This window comes from Anolis carolinensis, chromosome 3 (assembly GCF_035594765.1).
Source record: "Anolis carolinensis isolate JA03-04 chromosome 3, rAnoCar3.1.pri, whole genome shotgun sequence".
NCBI lineage: Eukaryota > Metazoa > Chordata > Lepidosauria > Squamata > Dactyloidae > Anolis > Anolis carolinensis.
In genome coordinates, this window is record NC_085843.1 from 283,709,035 (window position 1) to 283,729,790 (window position 20,756).

At 37.5% G+C, this 20,756-nt stretch overlaps 2 protein-coding genes across 5 annotated transcripts in view; both read right to left on the minus strand.

Moving 5' to 3' along the window:
- pcyt1a (phosphate cytidylyltransferase 1A, choline) overlaps positions 1-5,750 on the minus strand; it is a 51,364-nt gene extending 45,614 nt beyond the window's left edge. The window contains exon 1 of one of the 2 annotated variants that reach the window (XM_062976915.1): positions 5,729-5,750. The gene's annotated coding sequence lies outside the window, so the exon portion shown is untranslated. The remainder of the gene's footprint in view (positions 1-5,728) is intronic. The other variant, XM_062976914.1, reaches the window with a different exon arrangement.
- Positions 5,751-10,683: 4,933 nt separating this feature from the next.
- dynlt2b (dynein light chain Tctex-type 2B) lies at positions 10,684-20,618 on the minus strand. 3 transcript variants are annotated; one of them, XM_062976921.1, is made up of 6 exons: positions 20,460-20,592; positions 19,221-19,296; positions 15,265-15,398; positions 13,873-13,942; positions 12,662-12,725; positions 10,684-11,164 (listed from the first exon to the last, which is right to left on the minus strand). In XM_062976921.1, the coding sequence occupies exons 2-6, from the start codon at positions 19,286-19,288 to the stop codon at positions 11,117-11,119; spliced, it is 384 nt and encodes a 127-aa protein (XP_062832991.1). In that variant the 5' UTR covers positions 19,289-19,296; positions 20,460-20,592; the 3' UTR covers positions 10,684-11,116. The 3 variants fall into 3 exon arrangements, with proteins under 3 accessions (XP_062832991.1, XP_062832989.1, XP_062832990.1); XM_062976919.1 differs by lacking the exon at positions 19,221-19,296 and having other exon boundaries at positions 20,460-20,618; XM_062976920.1 differs by lacking the exons at positions 19,221-19,296; positions 20,460-20,592 and adding an exon at positions 20,055-20,419.
- Between the last annotated feature and the right edge of the window lie 138 nt (positions 20,619-20,756).

The window sequence follows — 20,756 nt, forward strand, 5'->3', positions numbered from 1 at the left end:
ATGGTTACAAACTGCAAGGGATTAAACCAGATTTTTAAAGGAATATTAGGAATTTAGAATCTTATTCTTGGTGACATTGGAACCTATTGTTGCTGCCTTGTAGCTTGAGAGGATCTCCTTCTCTGGAGGTTTTGAAAAAGAGGCCGAGTGGCCATCTTATTAGGAGGGGCTGTGTCTTTCTGCATGGAAAAATAGGGTGGGACTAGATGGCCTTGAGGATTCCTTACAAACCTAGGATTCTATGATCATAACCAACAAATCATAGAATCACAGAGTTGGAAGAGGCCCGAGGGCCATCCAGTCCAACCCAGTAACTGTTTGTTGATATATATATATATATATATATATATATATATATATATATATATCCATACACCCCCCCCCCCGAAACAAGGGTTGATTACCCCCTGCTGATAAAACGAAATGGCAAATCATTTGTAGAAACAGTTTGGTTTTGGCTAAGCAACTCAAATGATTCTGTAACATATAAAGTGGACCTCTTTGCTTTTGTCTGCAAATAATAATAATCAGAAAACGATAGCTAGATAAAATTGCCATCAACTGCCATGGAGGGCTAATTTGACCCTCAATCCATAATGTACCAGTAACTAGCAATAATTCACTTTTTTTGCGCTTTGTGTAAGCATCAAGTTGGCCTTTGTTTGTTATCTTTTGCTTCCCGTTGGCTTCAAGGGTACTATTCTGTGCATCTTGTACCTTTTTGTTGTGGCTTGGGCTTGTACAACAAACTATTTGATTATTCGAGTATAAAACAAAAAACAATAACAAAACATTTGTATGGCCACGTGATTGTCTGCTCAGACTCAATCTGGTGGTTTTTCCCATATACATTAGATTCACATCTCCCTTTGGGCTTTGCTACTCTGCTGCTGAGTACGCATGCTCAGTGTGGAACACATCTCACCACGTTAAAACACTGGATGTCACTCTTAATGAGGCATGCCGCATTATCACAGGATGTCAACAACCCACACCACTGGAGAAATAATACTGTTTAGCCCAGGGGTCCTCAAACTTTTAAAGCAGAGGGCCGGTCCACAATCCATCAGACTGTTGAGGGGCCGGATCATCATTTGAAAAAAAAAACCCGAACAAATTCCTATACACACTGCACATGTCTTATTTGTATTGCAAAACAACAACAATGAAAAACAATACAATATTTAGAAATCAAAATAATTTTAACCAACATAAAGCTATCAGGATTTCAATAGGAAGTGTGGGCCTGCTTCTGGCCAATGAGTTAGTCAGGTTAATTGGGATTGTTGTTGTTGTGTGCCTTTAAGTCATTTCAGGCTCTGGGCGAGCCTAAATCTAAAATTATTTATTTATTTATTTATTTATTTACTACATTTATATCCCGCCCTTCTCACCCCAAAGGGGACTTAGAGCAGCTGTGTGTACATACAATATATTATATTATTAGCATAGCACTTTATCTATGTTTTGAGTTTAGAACCTATGATGTGCACTTTGCTAATCTACTATTACAACCTCACTGTTTTTAAATTCTATGTTTTTAATAAGTGTGTTTTTATTCTTTTTGGTTAATGTGCAAATATTACAATTGGTGCATGTTATTGTTTATTGATGTATTGTATATTGTTATTGTTTTGCATCTGATATTTCTGTGAGCCTCCCCGAGTCCCCTCCGGGGGAGATGGTGGCGGGATACAAATAAACTTCTTCTTCTTCTTCTTCTTCTTCTTCTTCTTCTTCTTCTTCTTCTTCTTATTATTATTATTATTATTATTGCACAATATTAGCATTATATATTACTATATTGAACTATACCACTATATTGTAATATTATATGTAATATATAACATATAATTAATATTATTATATGGTATTATTATTAGTATTATATTGTATAAAATGATAATATTATTATCAATATCATATGTATATACAATATATTATATTATTAAAACTGATATAAAAATATTATATTATAAATGAGGGCGGGGGCCAGGTAAATGACCTTGGAGGGCCGCATCCGGCTCCCGGGCCTTAGTTTGGGGACCCCTGGTTTAGCCGGTATTGCACCACCTGACATCTGTCGGCAAGTAGTGAAGGGACCATAAGCCAGAAAATAGTAGACTTTTGCATATATAGCTTTGCCTTTGCATACATCATATTAGCTCTTTGACAATAAGCTCTTTGTATGAGCCAAAGTAACAAAGAACCTTTCTGTTGAGCTAGTACCTTTCTCTAGAAAGTTCCAAGGACAGAAGCTAGTTCAAGTAAACAAATGAGATTATAGACACCACTCTGTGCCAAAGAGGTATGGAGGGGAAGAAGACCCTCAGTAGTTGGTCAAGTTTAGATAAGCCAAGATATTTATTCTTTGTTTACTACGCCACGCATCGCTGCGGCCATTTGCATGGTACGGACCCATTGAAGTGGGTGTGTACGGCTGTTCCGCCTTCTCATAGCTATGTGAAAATAAACTTTGCTTTTGTACTGATTGCCTGATTGTTTGATTGCCTCCTGTGCCAGAACACCTTTTTGAGATAAATTGTCTTACAGTAGCAACCAGCAATGAAAGGGCCAAGGCAGTGACATCTCCAGCACATCCTCTGTTCAGACATCAGACAGCACGCCAATGCCTTAAATCAAGAAACAGCTTTCTAAGATCTACAGAAATACTCACAGGAACACCTAAACAAGCGAGAGTCCAAAAGTGGCAGGCTAAAACCTGAAATGTCAATCCATGGCTGGTACCGAATGAGAGACTTCTCCCTGGCCACACAGAAGACTGGGCAACTTGGAAGGAACTGAACCACAAGATGCAGAGCCAACCTTAAGAAATGGGGCCACAAAGTGGGGTCCACAACATGTGAGTGCGGAGAGGAGCACACCACAGACCACTGACTACAATGAAGCCTGAGTCCTGCCACATGCACAATGGAAGACCTTCTTATAGCAACACCAGAGGCACTCCAAGTGGTCAGCTAATGGTCAAAGGACATTAGTATCATGGCAAGTTTTTAAGTTGGTGTTTTTAAATACAACTACAGTAGAGTCTCACTTATCCAAGCCTCGCTTATCCAAGTTTCTGGATTATCCAAGCCATTTTTGTAGTCAATGTTTTCAATATATTGTGATATTTTGGTGCTAAATTCGTAAATACAGTAATTACAACATAACATTACTGTGTATTGAACTGCTTTTTCTGTCAAATTTGTTGTAAAACATGATGTTTTGGTGCTTAATTTGTAAAATCATAACCTAATTTGATGTTTAATAGGCTTTTCCTTATTGTCCAAGATATTCGCTTATCCAAGCTTCTGCCAGCCCGTTTGGCCTGGATAAGCGAGACTCTACTGTATACCCTTGGTTCACTTCTGATACCCCGTTTCCCCTAAAATAAGACATCCCCAGAAAATAAGACCTAGTAGAGGTTTTGCTGAATTGCTAAATATAAGACCTCCCCTGAAAGTAAGACCTAGCAAAGTTTTTGTTTGGAAGCATGCCCGCCAAATAGAACTTTACAGCATGCAGGATCGGTAAACATACGTACCCTAGATTGTTGTACATGGAAATAATGGTAGTACAGTAGAGTCTCACTTATCCAAGCTAAATGGGCCGACAGAAGCTTGGATAAGCAAATATCTTGGATAATAAGGAGAGATTAAGGAAAAGCCTATTAAACATCAAATTAGGTTATGATTTTACAAATTAAGCACCAAAACTACATTTTATACAACAAATTTGACAGAAAAAGTAGTTCAATACGCAGTAATGTTATGTTGTAATTACTGTATTTACTAATTTAGGCCGGGCTGTGGCGCAGCTGGCTAGTAACCAGCTGCTATAAATCACTACTGACCGAGAGGTCATGAGTTTGAAGCCCGGGTTGGATTAAGCCTCCGACCATTAATAGCCCCGGCTTGCTGTTGACCTATGCAGCCCCGAAAGACAGTTGCACCTGTCAATTAGGGAAATTTAGGGACGCTTTATGCGGGAGGCTAATTTACAACACCATAAAACTGCCAGCAAAACACGAGGAAAGGAATGAGGAAGTACAGCCAGTTCTGGACGGTGAAGCAACAGCTCCCCCTGTGGCCGGAATCGTGAAGCTGGAAAAATGTTAAAATTGCCTCTGAGTCTGTCTAATGTATGTTGTTTGTCTGTTGGCATTGAATGTTTGCCATATATGTGTTCATTGTAATCCGCCCTGAGTCCCCTTCGGGGTGAGAAGGGCGGAATATAAATACTGTAAATAAATAAATAAATAAAATATCACAATATATTGAAAACATTGACTACAAAAATGGCTTGGATTATCCAGAGGCTTGGATAAGCGAGGCTTGAATAAATGAGACTCTACTATAACAAGAAATAATTGATAGGATTCAAAGTTTGTCTGGTTATGCTGGTTTGTAATGACAACTACTGTACAGTATATAATCAATGTTCTTTTTTTTTGTTCAACAATAAATGTGAATTCTTCTTCATGGAAAAATAAGACATCCCTTGAAAATAAGACCTAGCGCATCTTTTGGAGCAAAAATTAATACAGTAGAGTCTCACTTATCCAACATTCGCTTATCCAACATTCTGGATTATCCAACGCATTTTTGTAGTCAATGTTTTCAATACATCGTGATATTTTGGTACTAAATTCGTAAATACATAAATTACTACGTAGCATTACTGTATATTGAACTACTTTTTCTGTAAAATTTATTGTATAACATGATGTTTTGGTGCTTAATTTGTAAAATCATAATCTAATTTGATGTTTAATAGGCTTCTCCTTAATCTCTCCTTATTATCCAACATATTTGCTTATCCAACGTTCTGCCGGCCTGTTTAGCTTGGATAAGTGAGACTCTACTGTAAATAAAATATCACAATACAGTAGAGTCTCACTTATCCAACATAAACGGGCCGACAGAAGCTTGGATAAGCGAATATCTTGGATAATAAGGAGAGATTAAGGAAAAGCCTATTAAACATCAAATTAGGTTATGATTTTACAAATTAAGCACCAAAACTGCATGTTATACAACAAATTTGACAGAAAAGGTAGTTCATTACACATTAATGCTATGTAGTAACTACTGTATTTACGAATTTAGCACCAAAATATCACAATATATTGAAAACATTGACTACAAAAATGGCTTGGATTATCCAGAGGCTTGGATAAGCGAGTGTTGGATAAGTGAGACTCTACTGTATATCCTTGGTTCACTTCTGATACCCTGTTTCCCCTAAAATAAGACATCCCCAGAAAATAAGACCTAGTAGAGGTTTTGTGGAATTGCTGAATATAAGACCTCACCTGAAATAAGACCTAGCAAAGTTTTTGTTTGGAAGTATGCCCACCAAATAGAACATTACAGCATGCAGGATCGGTAAATGCACATACCATAGATTGTTGTAAATGGAAATAATGGTAGTAACAAGACATTATTGATAGGATTCACAGTTTGTCTGGTTATACTGGTTTGTGATGACAACTACAGTACAGTATATAATCAATGTTCATTTTTTTTGTTCAACAATAAATGTGAATTCTTCTTCATGGACAAATAAGACATCCCTTGGAAATAAGATCTAGCGCATCTTTTGGAGCAAAAATTAATATAAGGCACTGTCTTATTTCCGGTACAATAAATAAACCCAACCCATGGTGCAAATGTACTGGTTGGCTTAGACTGGGATGAGTCTTGGGGCTTTAGGCCCAGCTTACCCATTCGGTGGGCTGCAGCTCCGCCGTGTCGTCCTTCTCGTCCTCTGGGTCCGGCTCCTTCTGGTCATCTCCGGAGCCGTGGCTGCCGGCCGGAGAAGGGGCCCTGGGCTCTCGCCACCGGGACTCCAAGCCCGGAGGGGTCAAAGCGCAGTGTGGGCAGAAATCCCCTTCTGCGGCACCCGGGAAGGGAGCCTCGCACCGCAGGCACCGCTTGGATTTCTGGCTGTGCTTGAGTGGCTTGTCCCCCATGGCTTATGGGGGGGATGGAAAGGACCCCAATGTCTCTGCAGGAAAGATGGAGGAGGCCTCAGATCAACCTCAATGGGGCGGTGGCCTTCCCATCCTTCCTTGCCTTTGGAGGCCAAAAGGGATACAATGCTAGCAAAGGCGGTCCTATGGCACACATGCAAAAATGTTCAGGGTTTGGTTGCAACTTCAGGCCTTGGTTGCAACTTTAGGTAAAGGGCTTTGAATGGGATATAATTTCTATGCTTTTACAAACACGGCCTACTGTTTGGTGCAAACCAGGCATGGGCAAACTTTGGCCCTCCTCCAGGTGTTTTGGACTTCAACTCCCACAATTCCTACCAGCCTACCGGCTGGTAGGAATTGTGGGAGTTGAAGTCCAAAACACCTGGAGGAGGGCCAAAGTTTGCCCATGCCTAGTAGATGATGAAGATATTGAAACCTTCCACATCTTGCCTTGTTCATTAATCAGAATGGAGACGAGTCAAAAAATCAGAAGACCACGAGAAGGAACTAGACAAGATCCTGAAATATAGGGATATATTATGGAATAGTACAAGATTTATTATTGTTATTATTATTTTATTATGACACAGCAAACAAGATAGATATGCTGGATTTCGTATCACTAAATCACAAGTCGAACACTTCCCAAGTGTCTAGGACTGTGTGTTGTATTTTTGGATGATGCGTGCAGATCCCAGTCGGGTGGCCTTTTGCAGTTGGCAGATCGTAATTTTGTCAATGTCTATTGTTTCCAAATGCCGGCTGAGATCTTTTGGCACGGCACCCAGTGTGCCCATCACCACCGGGACCACCTGCACTGGTTTCTGCCAGAGTACAAGATTTATTATTATTATTGTTATTATTATTATTATGACACAGCAAACAAGATAGATATGCTGGATTTCGTATCACAAAAACACAAGTCGAACACTTCCAAAGTGTCTAGGACTGTGTGATGTATTATTATTATTATTATTATTATTATTATTATTATTATTATTATTAATTTTATTGTATGACACAGCAAACAAGATAGATATGCTGGATTTCGTATCACAAAAACACAAGTCGAACACTTCCAAAGTGTCTAGGACTGTGTGATGTATTATTATTATTATTATTATTATTATTATTATTATTATTATTTTATTGTATGACACAGCAAACAAGATAGATATGCTGGATTTCGTATCACAAAATCACAAGTCGAACACTTCCCAAGTGTCTAGGACTGTGTGATGTATTATTATTATTATTATTATTATTATTATTATTATTATTTTATTGTATGACACAGCAAACAAGATAGATATGCTGGATTTCGTATCACAAAAACACAAGTCGAACACTTCCAAAGTGTCTAGGACTGTGTGATGTATTATTATTATTATTATTATTATTATTATTATTATTATTATTATTATTATTATTATTATTTTATTGTATGACACAGCAAACAAGATAGACATGCTGGATTTCGTATCACAAAATCACAAGTCGAACACTTCCCAAGTGTCTAGGACTGTGTGATGTATTTTCGGATGATGCGTGTAGATCCCAGCAGGGTGGCCTTTTGCAGTTGGCAGATCGTAATTTTGTCAATGTCTATTGTTTCCAAATGCCGGCTGAGATCTTTTGGCACGGCACCGTGTGCCCATCACCACCGGGACCACCTGCACTGGTTTCTGCCAGAGTCTTTGAAGTTCAATCTTGAGGTCCTGATAGCGGCTGAGTTTTTCCTGTTGTTTTTCGTCAATGCGACTGTCACCTGGGATGGCGACATCAATGATCCAAACCTTGTTCTTTTCTACAACTGTGATGTCTGGTGTGTTGTGTTCCAGAACTTTGTCAGTCTGGATTCGGAAGTCCCACAGTATCTTTGCGTGCTAATTTTCCAATACTTTTGCAGGTTTGTGATCCCACCAGTTCTTTGCTGCTGGGAGGTGGTACTTGAGGCATAAGTTCCAATGAATCATTTGGGCCACATAGTTGTGCCTCTGTTTGTAGTCTGTCTGTGCGATTTTCTTACAGCAGCTGAGGATATGATCAATGGTTTCATCGGTTTTCTTGCACAGTCTGCATTTTGGGTCATCAGCTGATTTTTTGATCTTGGCTTAATTGCATTTGTTCTGATGGCTTGCTCCTTATTATTATCATCATCATCATCGCACTATGTAACATAATTTTTGCTTTTGGATTATAAATCTCGTTTCCTAATTGGTTCTTCTATCATTAAAAATATGGAAAAAATTTATTAAACTGCAAACATTTGTTTTTGTAGGACATCCCGCAGCACATTTTGTTATAGCTTTTCAATTCAACATACTTTGTGGTAGCCACAAAAAACCAAGTTTCTGGAGTAGAACAACTACTTTCAAAGTAAGGACTGCACAGTTCAACAGGAAATAAGGCTTTCAAACCAGGAAGAGAAAATAATTCAAATTTTGGTACATAGTGTTATTATTGTTGTTATGGTGCTAGAGAAGACTTCTGCAGATACTGTGTAAATATGCACTACATCACAGAAGGATACGGCTTCAATCTTTGTAAACATTTCAGGAATCTGGACTTAGGAAATGGATAGATATCTTAACATGGGAAACCACATCTTATTTCTCTTGTGTTTGGAATCAAGACGTTCTCTTTTTCTAAACAATTTCATTCTCTTCCACACAGCTGAATAAAATCCCACATTATCTGCTTTGAACTGGAATATATGGCAGTGTGGATTCAGATAACCCAGTTCAAAGCAGATATTGTGGAATTTTCTGCCTTGATATTCTGGGTTAAATGGGCCCTTAGATGTAAAGGAGCATTTCTGGATTCAGATCTTAATAATTTAGGTTGTAACTGGTAACATGATCCGCTGGAGAAAGGTGAATAAATAGAGGGATGAAAATTGCTACCTTGGATGCAGCTCATTCTTATTTTGAGGAACCGAAGAAGTTTAAAAGTCTAAATGTTTTCATAATTTTAAGTTTTGTTAATCATGGTCACTTAAGACAGGTGTGTTTGAAAGAAAATAAACAAAAAGCCCTGAATCTGGGGCAGGCTAATTCTAGAGAAAATATCTTTTATTTGTAAAGTTTTTGGTCCCTCCTGATTAAAATAGGAAGTTGGTTTACACTGTTAGAATTCTGACAGTGTTTGAGCACTTTTATGTGTTCTTAAGTAGGATGCAGACATTAAAATGACAGAGCTTGGAAATTCTTAATTTTCAAATATAATTTCCAAAATCCCGCTGCCAGTGGGCTCCCACATTACAATGAAAATAAACAAAATGTTTATTTTTCAAATCCAGAAATGGATTTCAAACCATTGGCCTTTTGCACATTCTTTTTTAAAAACATATTAGTTTGCATCTGACAAATATTAATCACAATCATCTTCCCTTTTCTCATAGAGATTTTCTTTGAAGATATCTGCAATGTCTATTACAACAGGTATGGATCCTACATTGAGAAAAACGTGGGACATAAATCAAGCAAAAAAACAACAAAAAATGAACAAGATTGTCAAAATGTCTTCTTTTTCAGATTTTTTAAAAAAGATATATATTTGCACATATTAGTTATCACCTAAAATTTCTATATTTTAAGTGGCAGCTATAATTTTAAACAGTATTTACATGTACCTAGTAAAGAAAAAGGATTCCAGTCATGGGTACACTATGTTTAGCCCTAAATGGTAAGTTATGAATGTTAGAACAGATTCTTAATGTTACGTAAGTGTTGTTGTTGTCGTTTATTTGTTCAGTTGCTTCCGACTCTTCGTGACTTCATGGACCAGTCCATGCCAGAGCTCCCTGTCAGCCGTGGTCACTTCAAGGATACTGTCAATCCATCTTGCCCTTGGTCGTCCCCTCTTCCTTTTTCCTCCCATTTTCCCCAGCATCATGGTCTTCTCCAAGCTTTCCTGTCTTCTTATGATGTGGCCAAAATACCCCATCTTTGCCTCCAGTGAGGAGTCGGGCATTATTTCCTGTAGAATGGACTGGTTGGATCTTCTTGCGGTCTAAGGCACTCTCAGGATTTTCTTCCAAAGCCATAGCTCAAAAGCATCTATCTTCCTTCGCTCAGCCTTCCTTATGGTCCAGCTCTTGCATCCATAGGTTACTATGGGGAATACCATTGCTTTCACTATGCGGACCTTCACTGCCAGTGCGATGTCTCTACTCTTCACTATTTTATTGAGACTGGTCCTTGCTCTCCTCCCAAGAAGGAAACGTCTTCTGATTTCCTGGCTGCAGTCTGCGTCTGCAATGATCTTTGAACTTATAAATACAAACTCTGTCACTGCCTCCACATTTTCTCCATCTATTTGCCAGTTATCAATCAGTCTAATTGCCATAATCTTGGTTTTCTTGATGTTTAACTGCAACCTAACTTTTGCACTTTCTTCTTTCACCTTGGTGATAAGGCTCCTCAACTCCTTGTCACTTTCAGCCATCAGAGTGGTATCTGCATATCTAAAGTTGTTTATGTTTCTTCCAGAAATTTTAACTCCAGTCTTGGATTCATCAAGCCCCGCACGTTGCATTATGTGTTCTGCATACAAGTTGAATAGGGAGGGTTATTCTTTATAAAAGCAGGCTGAATGTGGAAGGAAAATGAAAATTCATGCAGCCAGAGAGAGAATAATTTTTGGAACTGCAGTGGGAGTAGAATTCACACTGAAGTAAACACTGGTCAAACATGACGCAATGGATTACAATACAAGTTTTACTGTGATTTCAGTATATACACTGAAAATAGATTCACCTCTGCAAGACATTCAATGGATCTGCAACCAGTATTGCCAATTGTAAGTAATCCCAACATACATCTAGATGGATTGTATTCTGCACTAAACATAAAAAAGAGCTATATATAAATATAAAGCCAAGTTCAGAAAGAGGCTCTCCATGCAAGTCCCATGGAATGAACAAGAGCTGGGCAAGATCATTACTCCATTCACGTCAAGCAGGGCTTCTTCTGGATACTTTTATATACAAGCGCAGTCTTATGACTGTTATGTAGAAAAATATTACTGCTGTAGATTAAAAAAAAAGACATGGAGCATAATTTCTGATTATAGTTTGTTCTCCTTTAATGCTTCTGGAGGAGCAGTCTTCATTTGTTGAGCTCCCCATTAACGTTAGTAGAAGTAACAACCAAAAGCCATGGCCACACAGAAGAGGCTGTCCTGGAGAAATGGTGGAGAGAAAATACAGTGAGTGGAAATGACCTTTGGTGGAGCAAAACATGCATTTGGGTTTTTCTATATTAACACTGGGTACTAGAAGGTGAGTCTCGGCCACAGAGGAAGGCAAGGGCAAACACTGAGAAAATCTTGCATGCAGCCTTATATGCTTAACTGTGAATCAAAGAATATGAATTCTGCACATAGGCAAAGCTCAATCTCTTTGGCTTGTTTAATAAGACTATGTAACACTATTTCTGTTCCTGGTTTATAAATGTCATTTCCTAATTGGTTCTATCACAAAAACATGGGAAAAGATTATTAAACTGCAAAATCTTTGTTTTTGCGGAAGGGACATCCTGCAGCACATTTTACTCTAGCTTTTCAATGAATATCTCAGAGTCTCAACCAAATTCAACATAGTTTGTGGTAGCCACAGAAACAAAGTTTCTGAACAACTACTTTCTAAGTAAGTACCGCACAATTAAACAGGAATAACACTTTCAAACCAGGAACAGATTTTTTCCCCCAAATTTTGTTACATAGTGTAATACTACTACTACTAATTTATTTATTATCCGTCTCTCTTTTTGGATCGAGGCAGGGCACACAATTACCGTAAAATACATCTATAAAATCACATATTAAAAGGGGTACAACACAGTTAGATACATCTATAAAATCACATATTAAAACATAGTTAAAATGCAACCATAAAAACATATATTAAAATATACACATATTAAAATACATGAGAAAAAAAGTTAAAACACAATAAACATAGGATGTGATTTAAGGGCGTTCAAAGGATTGGGGTACATTTTTTAAAACCTGGAAAGCACTTGTCATAAATGGCACATTTTAATTACAGTCTCTGATATATCTAAATATTTTTTTTCCTTATTTTAAGGGAAGATAATAGATGTAGATTACAGAGGAGGAATATTGCATATAAGTCAGCATACTGCAATCAGAAAACAGTGAGAAGTCAATATCAATGGTTGGCTGGGACAGAAATGATGTACTGTTTATTGTAATTGTTTTGTGTGTGTGTGGGGGGGTCCTTTGGAAGTTTCAATATATATATATTATTTATTTTTTCTTGTAATTAAAATATTAAATAGGAGCCCCAGTGGCAAAGTGCGTTAAAGCACTGAGCTGGAGACCGAAAGGTCCCAGGCTCAAACCCCGGGAGCGGCGTGAGCGGCTGCTGTTAGCTCCAGCTCCTGCCAACCTAGCAGTTCGAAAACATGCAAATGTGAGTAGATCAATAGGTACCGCTCCGGCAGGAAGGTAACGGCGCTCCATGCAGTCATGCCAGCCACATGACCTTGGAGGGGTCTACGGACAACGCCAGCTCTTCGGCTTAGACATGGAGATGAGCACCAACCCCGAGTCGGTCACGACTGGACTTAACGTCAGGGGAAACCTTTACCTACCTAAAGTATTAAATGTAATATTAAAATGTGTCAAATATTTTTTAAAGGGAAAAGCACTTACATTAATGAAAACGTCCTGAGCATAGTTGTCAGTATCTGCATCCCAGAAGCATCGGGCAGCCATGCTGCAGAAACAAATAAGGACTCATGCATCATTCAGTTAGTGATGTTAATATTCACAGTTGAACAGTGCTCACTGCATTTGCAAAGCTTGAATGATTTTCTGTTAGAGATAACACAGACCAAAAAAAATAATGTTTCTTGGTGTCTTGGTTTTCAGACCTGTTCCTGGAGTTTTTGGGGCACTGATTTAGAAAATTACATTGGATAGACTGCACCAGCTATGGGTTTCTTAGACAGGGTTGTCGTGGTTTTCTATGGGCAAGCAGATGGCAACTGATAGATACTATATCTTCTGTATCTCAAAAACTAGAGCAGAGAATGGGAAATTGGTGCGATTTTTTTTGAATCGGCAGGTCAAATATACCCAGAGAAAGGCCTAACATTTGAGGCATCAAAATGTGTGTAGGTCAGTATGATGCGAAAAGGTTGAGCACCTTCTGAGCAATGATTAACACTTCCATCTAGAATTAGGAACTACTGTTTTGGGGAGGAAATAAGAACCTTAATTATGCAGGGATAGTCTATAAGGACAGGTTTCAAACAGAATGAAAAAGACACCACCACTCTTTCCATTTTTAGAACACCGACTTCTCAAAGAATGAAAATAAATACTGCCAATTTAAGGGTTGGGAAGAGAAATGGAATGATCCAGCTATAATTTCTCTTAATCAAAAAAAACTTATCGAAATGGAACAATTAAAAATAAATTAAAGTCAGTTAATCCATCTTGGTGGCAACTGGTACAAATAAACACATTTCAGATGAATACATTCCAGAAACCACAACTTTCCCTAAGTTTGCAAGGCCTGAGCAGGGCTTTGAGTACAGGATGGCTCAGGCTCCTTCCACACTGCTCCTATATCCCAGGATCTGATCCCAGATTATCTGTTTAGCCCAGATTATCTGGCAGTGGAGTCTCATATAATCCTGTTTAAACAAATAATCTGGGATCAGGTCCTAGGAAATAGGGCAGTGCAGAAGGAGCCTTAGAGGTCCCAAACTTGTGGGGTTGCTATAATGCAAAGTCTACTTGTTAGCAGTTAGCAACAGGATAAAGCCAAAGACATTTCCAAACCTGCAGCCTCACGACTAAAGTAGACGCAAAACTGCAAAATAATTACAATTCTGGATGCATGCAGACCAACTTACTTAACACCTTCACCTCTTTGTTCTCCAATCACAACTTGCACTACCATTTTATATCTCTGAAATCCTTTCTCTAAAAAAGGAAAAGAAAAAAGGATTAGGAGAGATTTTCTGCCACACCTGCAGCAACATCACATAGCTGTCCTTGGAGGCTTTTAAACAGAGGCTGGCTGGCCATCTGTCGGGGTGCTTTGAATGCAATTTTCCTACTTCTTGGCAGGGGGTTGGACTGGATGGCCCACGAAGTCCCTTCCAACTCTATGATTCTATGATTAAGTACTGTATATATTCGAGTATAAGCCAACCTGAATAAAAGCCGAGACACCTAATTTTACCACAAAAAAACTGAGAAAACATTGACTCCAGTATAAGCCGAGGGTGGTAAATTTCAGAAATAAAAATAGATACCAATAAAATTACATTAATTGAGGCATCAGTAGGTTAAATGTTTTTGAGTATTTACATAAAGCTCAAATTTAAGATAAGACTGTTCAACTCTGATCAAATCATTATTCTCATCTTCTTCAATGTAAATGTGCTTATGTATACTTTTAATAATAATAGAGTAAAATAATACATGTAATAATAATCATAATAAATACAGGAAAATAATACAAGTAATAATAAATAGAGTAAAATAACAAATGCAATAATAATAATAATAAGAGTGAAATAATAAATGTATTATTATTAATAATAATAATAGAGTAAAATAAATGTAATAGTAGCAACAATAATAGAGAAAAATAATACATGTAATAATACCAATAATAATAGAGAAAAATAATAAATGTAACCATATATTCTCGAGTATAAGATGACCCAAATATATGCCAACCAGGACCTTCACCCGAGTATAAGCCAAGGGGGGCTTTTTCAGTCTTAAAAAAGGGCTGAAAAACTAGGCTTATACTCGAGTATATACAGTATGTGCAAGATAGAAGAGGCAGGAAGAAAAAGGCAGTTGGGTTGCTGTAAGTTTTTCGGGCTATATGGTCATGTTCCAGTAGCATTCTCTCCTGATGTTTCACGTGTACCGGTGGCTGGCATCTTCAGTGTTCTCTTGGAGGTGAGGAAAGTGGAGTGTATACATATCTGTGGCATGTCCAGGTGGGAGAAAGAACACTTGCTAATCAAGCTTGCTAATTGCAATGTACACACTTGCTTCAAACAGACTAGGGTTCTTTCTCCCACCCTGGAAATTAATCCACTCCACTTGCCTAACTTCCAACAGACCTCTGAAGATGCCAGTAGCCACAGATGCAGGTGAAACGTCAGGTAAGAATCCTACTGGAACATGGCCATACAGCCTGAAAAACTCACAGCAACCCAGTGATTCTGGCCATAAAAGCTTTTGACAACACAAAAAACAGTTTCTCTGCTCCATCCTATTACCCTTCAGCTTGTCTCTGATTGTCTCCGAGAGGAGTTTGGTAATTACTGGGATTTCTTCAGATGAGTACTGGACAGCAGTCAGGTGCTCCTTTAGCACTTCATGGATGCACTCTTTCACTGTAGATGTGCGAAATCTAATAGCGAATTGAAAGAAACACGAGTGTTTTGAGACCAAATATAAATAAATATAAAATTTAAAAAAATAAAATATGAGGCCTGCAAGATAGGCTGAGATAGAGATAAAAATTAGCAAAAATATAGAAATGTAAATTTAAAAGTAAATAAAATGAATAAATAAATATCAAAGTCTGTATGTATTTATGCAGGCTAAAACCTTACTATATTGTACTATATCAATATATTGTAATATTACAGTAGAGTCTCGCTTATCCAACGTAAACAGGCCGGCAGAACGTTGGATAAGCGAATATGTTGGATAATAAGGAGGGATTAAGGAAAAGCCTATTAAACATCAAATTAGGTTATGATTTTACAAATTAAGCACCAAAACTTCATGTTAGACAACAAATTTGGCAGAAAAAGTAGTTCAATATGTAGTAATGCTATGTAGTAATTACTGTATTTAGGAATTTAGCACCAAAATATCATGATATATTGAAAACATTGACTACAAAAATGCGTTGGATAATACAGAACGTTGGATAAGCGAAGGTTGGATAAGTGAGACTCTATTGTATATCTATCTATATACAGTTATATATATTCCACAATAAACCTGTAAAGCCTTGAGGAGATCGAGATCAAATTAGACAAAAATTATAGGAATATTTAAAAAAACACTTACAGTGGAGTCTCACTTATCCAACACTTGCTTATCCAACGTTCTGGATTATCCAACACATTTTGGTAGTCAATGTTTTCAATAGATCATGATATTTTGGTGATAAATTCATAAATACAGTAATTACTACGTAGCATTACTGTGTATTGAACTACTTTTTCTGCCAAATTTGTTGTATAACATGATGTTTTGGTGCTTAATTTGTAAAATCATAACCAATTTTGATGTTTAATAGGTTTCTCCTTAATCCCTCCTTATTATCCAACATATTCACTTATCCAACGTCCTGCCAGCCCGTTTATGTTGGATAAGTGAGACTCTACTGTATATATAATATGTTCTATTATTATATATTATTGTAAATTAAATTGTGTGCGTGTCTATATACTATATATATATGGGACCTTTCGGTCTGCAAGTTCAGCAGCTCAGTGGTTTTACACACTTTGCCACCGGGGCTCCTAGCATAGTACAATACTGGCAATAAATTACTATATTGTACTATATTGATATATTGTAATATTATTAGTAATATTACATGTAAAATATGATATATAATTAATATTATTATATTATATTGTATTATTAGTATTATATTGTATTACAACATAATATTATGAATATTATATGTATATACAATATGTTCTATTATTATATATTATAGTTAATAATATTGTGTATGTCTATATATATAATTAATATTATTATATTATTATATTGTATTATTAGTATTATATCGTATTACAACATAATATTATGAATATTATATGTATATACAATATGTTCTATCATTATATATTATAGTTAATAATACTGTGTGTGTGTATATATATATATAACTAGCTGTGCCCAGCCACGCGTTGCTGTGGCGAAGTATGGTGGTATGGGAAATGCACACTGAAATGGATTATATGACAGTGTGGAGTCAAGATAATGCAGTTCAAAGCAGATAATATAAGATTATAAATGGGTAATATAGCTGTGTGGAAGGGCCTGGAGTCTACACTGCCATATAATCCAGTTCAAATTTAATAATCTGTATTTTATAGGCAGTGTGGAAGAGGCCTGAGGCCTAGCTGCCTGTCCCCTGGGCTGAGTAGGTTGCTAGGAGACCAAGTGGGCGGAACTTATTTATTTATTTACAGCATTTATATTCCGCCCTTCTCACTCCGAAGGGGACTCAGGGCGGATCACATTACACATATAAGGCAAACATTCAATGCCTTTTAACAAAGAACAAAGACAAACAACAACATAGCTCCGAGCGGGCCTCGAACTTATGACCTCCTGGTCAGTGATCCATTGCAGTTAATTGCACTGGCTTGCTCTCCCGTCTGCGCCACAGCCCCGGGCCTTGTAACTGGCAGCAATTGGATAAAAACAATTACTCCTCTCTCTCTAATTAGGACTTTATTTTTCTTTTTGTTGTATCAACCTAGAGCCGTGGATGATGGGTTGTGTTGTCAAATTTCGAGGTTGGGGGGCCCTGTAGTTTAGTTGTTTTGACCGCTGCCCTGATGCCATCACTCTTTTATATATATAGATTTATATTATATTATTATATTGTATTATTAGTATTATATCGTATTACAACATAATATTATGAATATTATATGTATATACAATATGTTCTATTATTATATATTATAGTTAATAATACTGTGTGTGTATATATATATAATGTATATTATATTATTATATTGTATTATTAGTATTATATCGTATTACAATATAATATTATGAATATTATATCTATATACAATATGTTCTATTATTATATATTATAGTTAATAATACTGTGTGTGTGTATATATATATATATAATTAATATTATATTATTATATTGTATTATTAGTATTATATCGTATTACAACATAATATTATGAATATTATATGTATATACAATATGTTCTATTATTATATATTATAGTAAATAATATTGTGTGTGTGTGTGTATATATATATATAACTAGTACATAACTATATCATTCCACAATAAACCTGTAAAGCCTTGAGGAGATAGAGATCTAATTAGACCAGAGGTCCCCAAACTAAGGCCCGGGGGCCGGATGCGGCCCTCCAAGGTCATTTACCTGGCCCCCACCCTCATTATAATATAATATTTTTATATCAGTTTTAATAATAAAATATATTGTATATACATATAATATTGATAATATTATCATTTTATACAATATAATACTAATAATAATACCATATAATAATACTAATTATATGTTATATATTACATATAATATTACAGTATAGTGGTATAGTTCAATATCTATATATATAAAAGAGTGATGGCATCAGGGCAGTGGACAAAACAACAAAACTACCGGCCCCCCAACCTCCAAATTTGAAAACACAACCCATCATCCACGGCTCTAGGGTGATACAACAAAAAGAAAAGAAAAAATAAAGTCCTAATTAGAGGGAGAGGAATAATTGTTTTTATCCAATTGCTGCCAGTTACAAGGCTAAGTTCTGCCCACTTGGTCTCCTAGCAACCTACTCAGCCCAGGGGACAGGCACAAGAGTTTGGAGAGACCCCTAAGGGCCATCCAGCCCAACCCTTTCTACTATGCAGCAGGACACAATCCAAGCATTCACAACACATGGACAACATATAAATACTATACAATACTACACAGGGACATAGACCCCCTCTACCCTCACCACTTTCACATTACACAAACAACCAAATGCATACTAAACATAAAGACAACCATACCACAGACTTTCAATACCACCACTACCTCAACAATTTCTCACCAACACCACCAGACAATGCCACAGCAACGTGTGGCCGGGCACAGCTAGTAGTAATATATAATGCTAATATTGTGCGATGCTAATAATATAATATATTGTATGTACATACAGCTGCTCTGAGTTCCCTTTGGGTTGAGAAGGGTGGGATATAAATGTAGTAAATAAATGCAGTAAATAAAAAATTAATTTTAGACTTAGGCTCTGCCAAAGTCTGAAATGACTTGAAGACACACAACGACAATCCTAATTAACCTGACTATCTCATTTGGCCAGAAGCAGGTCCACACTTCCCATTGAAATCCTGATAGGTTTATGTTGGTTAAGATTATTTTCATTTTTAAATATTGTATTGGTCTTTCATTGTTATTGCGAACCTCACCTCCTCCAAGGTGACCTCAACCACCTAAACTGGGCTCTACAGGCCAATGGATACTCCACCACAGACATCAGAAGAGCTGCAAGGCCAAGAACAAGCCATGAGAGTCAAGACAAAGATCCACCCAGAGGAAAGGTGTTCTTACCAGACATCAAGGGAACTACTGACCGCATAGGGAGGCTGATGAAGAAGCACAACCTACAAACTATCTACAGACCCACGAAGAAAATCCAACAAATGCTACGGTCAGCGAAGGACAAGAGGGATCCTCTCTCTTCTGCAGGAGTCTATGGATACCATGCAGCTGTGGACAAGTCTACATAGGGACCACCAAACGCAGCATTGCCCAAACAAGAGTCAAAGAACATGAAAGGCACTGCAGACTAATTCAACCAGAGAAATCAGCCATAGCAGAGCATTTGATGAACCAGCTGGACACAGAATACTATTTGAGAACACAAAAATGCTGGACCATTCTAACAACTATCATGTCAGACTACACAGAGAAGCCATTGAAATCCACAAGCATGTGGACAACTTCAACAGAAAGGAAGAAACCATGAAAATGAACAAAATCTGGCTACCAGTTTTAAAAAATTCAAAAATCAGAACAGTAAATAAAAAGCAATACTCTGAAAACAGAGGATTTCCAGACATGAATCAACCAAGGGCAGTTAACGACTCTAAACAAAGGATGCCCCAGAGGCAGGAAGAAGACAGCAGATAAGCTTTTCAATGCTAATTAAAGTGATTAACTACACAACATTCACACTGACCTCTCTCACCCTAGACTTTCCACAGATATATATTAACCTCTTTGCTTAGTTTTCTCCATACCTCACAACCTCTGAGGATGCCTGCCATAGATGTGGGCGAAACGTCAGGAGAGAATGCTTCTGGAACATGGCCACACAGCCCGAAAGACATACAACAACCCTGTGATCCCAGCCATGAAAGCCTTCGACAACACGTTATTGTTGTTGTTTTGCACTACAAATAAAATATGTGCAGTGTGCATAGGAATTTTTTTTTTTTTCAAATGATAATTCGGCCCCTCAACAGTCAGAAGGATTGTGGACCGGCCCTCTGCTTTAAAAGTTTGAGGACCCCTGAATTAGACAAAAATTATAGGAATATTAAAAAAAAAACCCACTTAATTTAAAAATACGTCATAAGGAGATAGAGATTTAAAATTAGCCTATAATGATGATGAGGATGATGGTGAGAGGGGAAGAGAAGTACTTGTGAAGGAAGGCGGGGCGGAGGCTGTAAGTTCGGCCGGGGAAGAAGCTGCTTGCGGGCCGCGGCACGGAGCTCTCCGCCGCCGTCAGAGAGGGCATGGGCACCGCCACCTTGGACTCCGACGTCGTCTCCATGGCAACTGAGGCGCCGCTTCCGGCCGCCCAGCAGATGCCTCTTTTCCTGTCAAGCCTAGAGATATGAAAAAGTAGAGGAACCTGTGGAGGCGAGACTTCCGGGAAAGTTGAGTCAGCCACCACTAGATGGATTGGATAGGATGGAGGCTCTATGGGAGATGTG

What these genes read in the sequence shown, in the direction of transcription:
- dynlt2b (XM_062976919.1), bottom strand. Translation starts at nt 20,593, where the DNA reads ATGGAGACGACGTCGGAGTCCAAGGTGGCGGTGCCCATGCCCTCTCTG. An exon ending in AATCAGAGACAAGCTGAAGG is followed by an intron (nt 13,943 to 15,264) that starts GTAATAGGATGG and finishes TTCCTTTTTTAG; the next exon opens with AGAAAGGATTTCAGAGATAT. An exon ending in CTCAGGACGTTTTCATTAAT is followed by an intron (nt 11,165 to 12,661) that starts GTAAGTGCTTTT and finishes CCATTTCTCCAG; the next exon opens with GACAGCCTCTTCTGTGTGGC.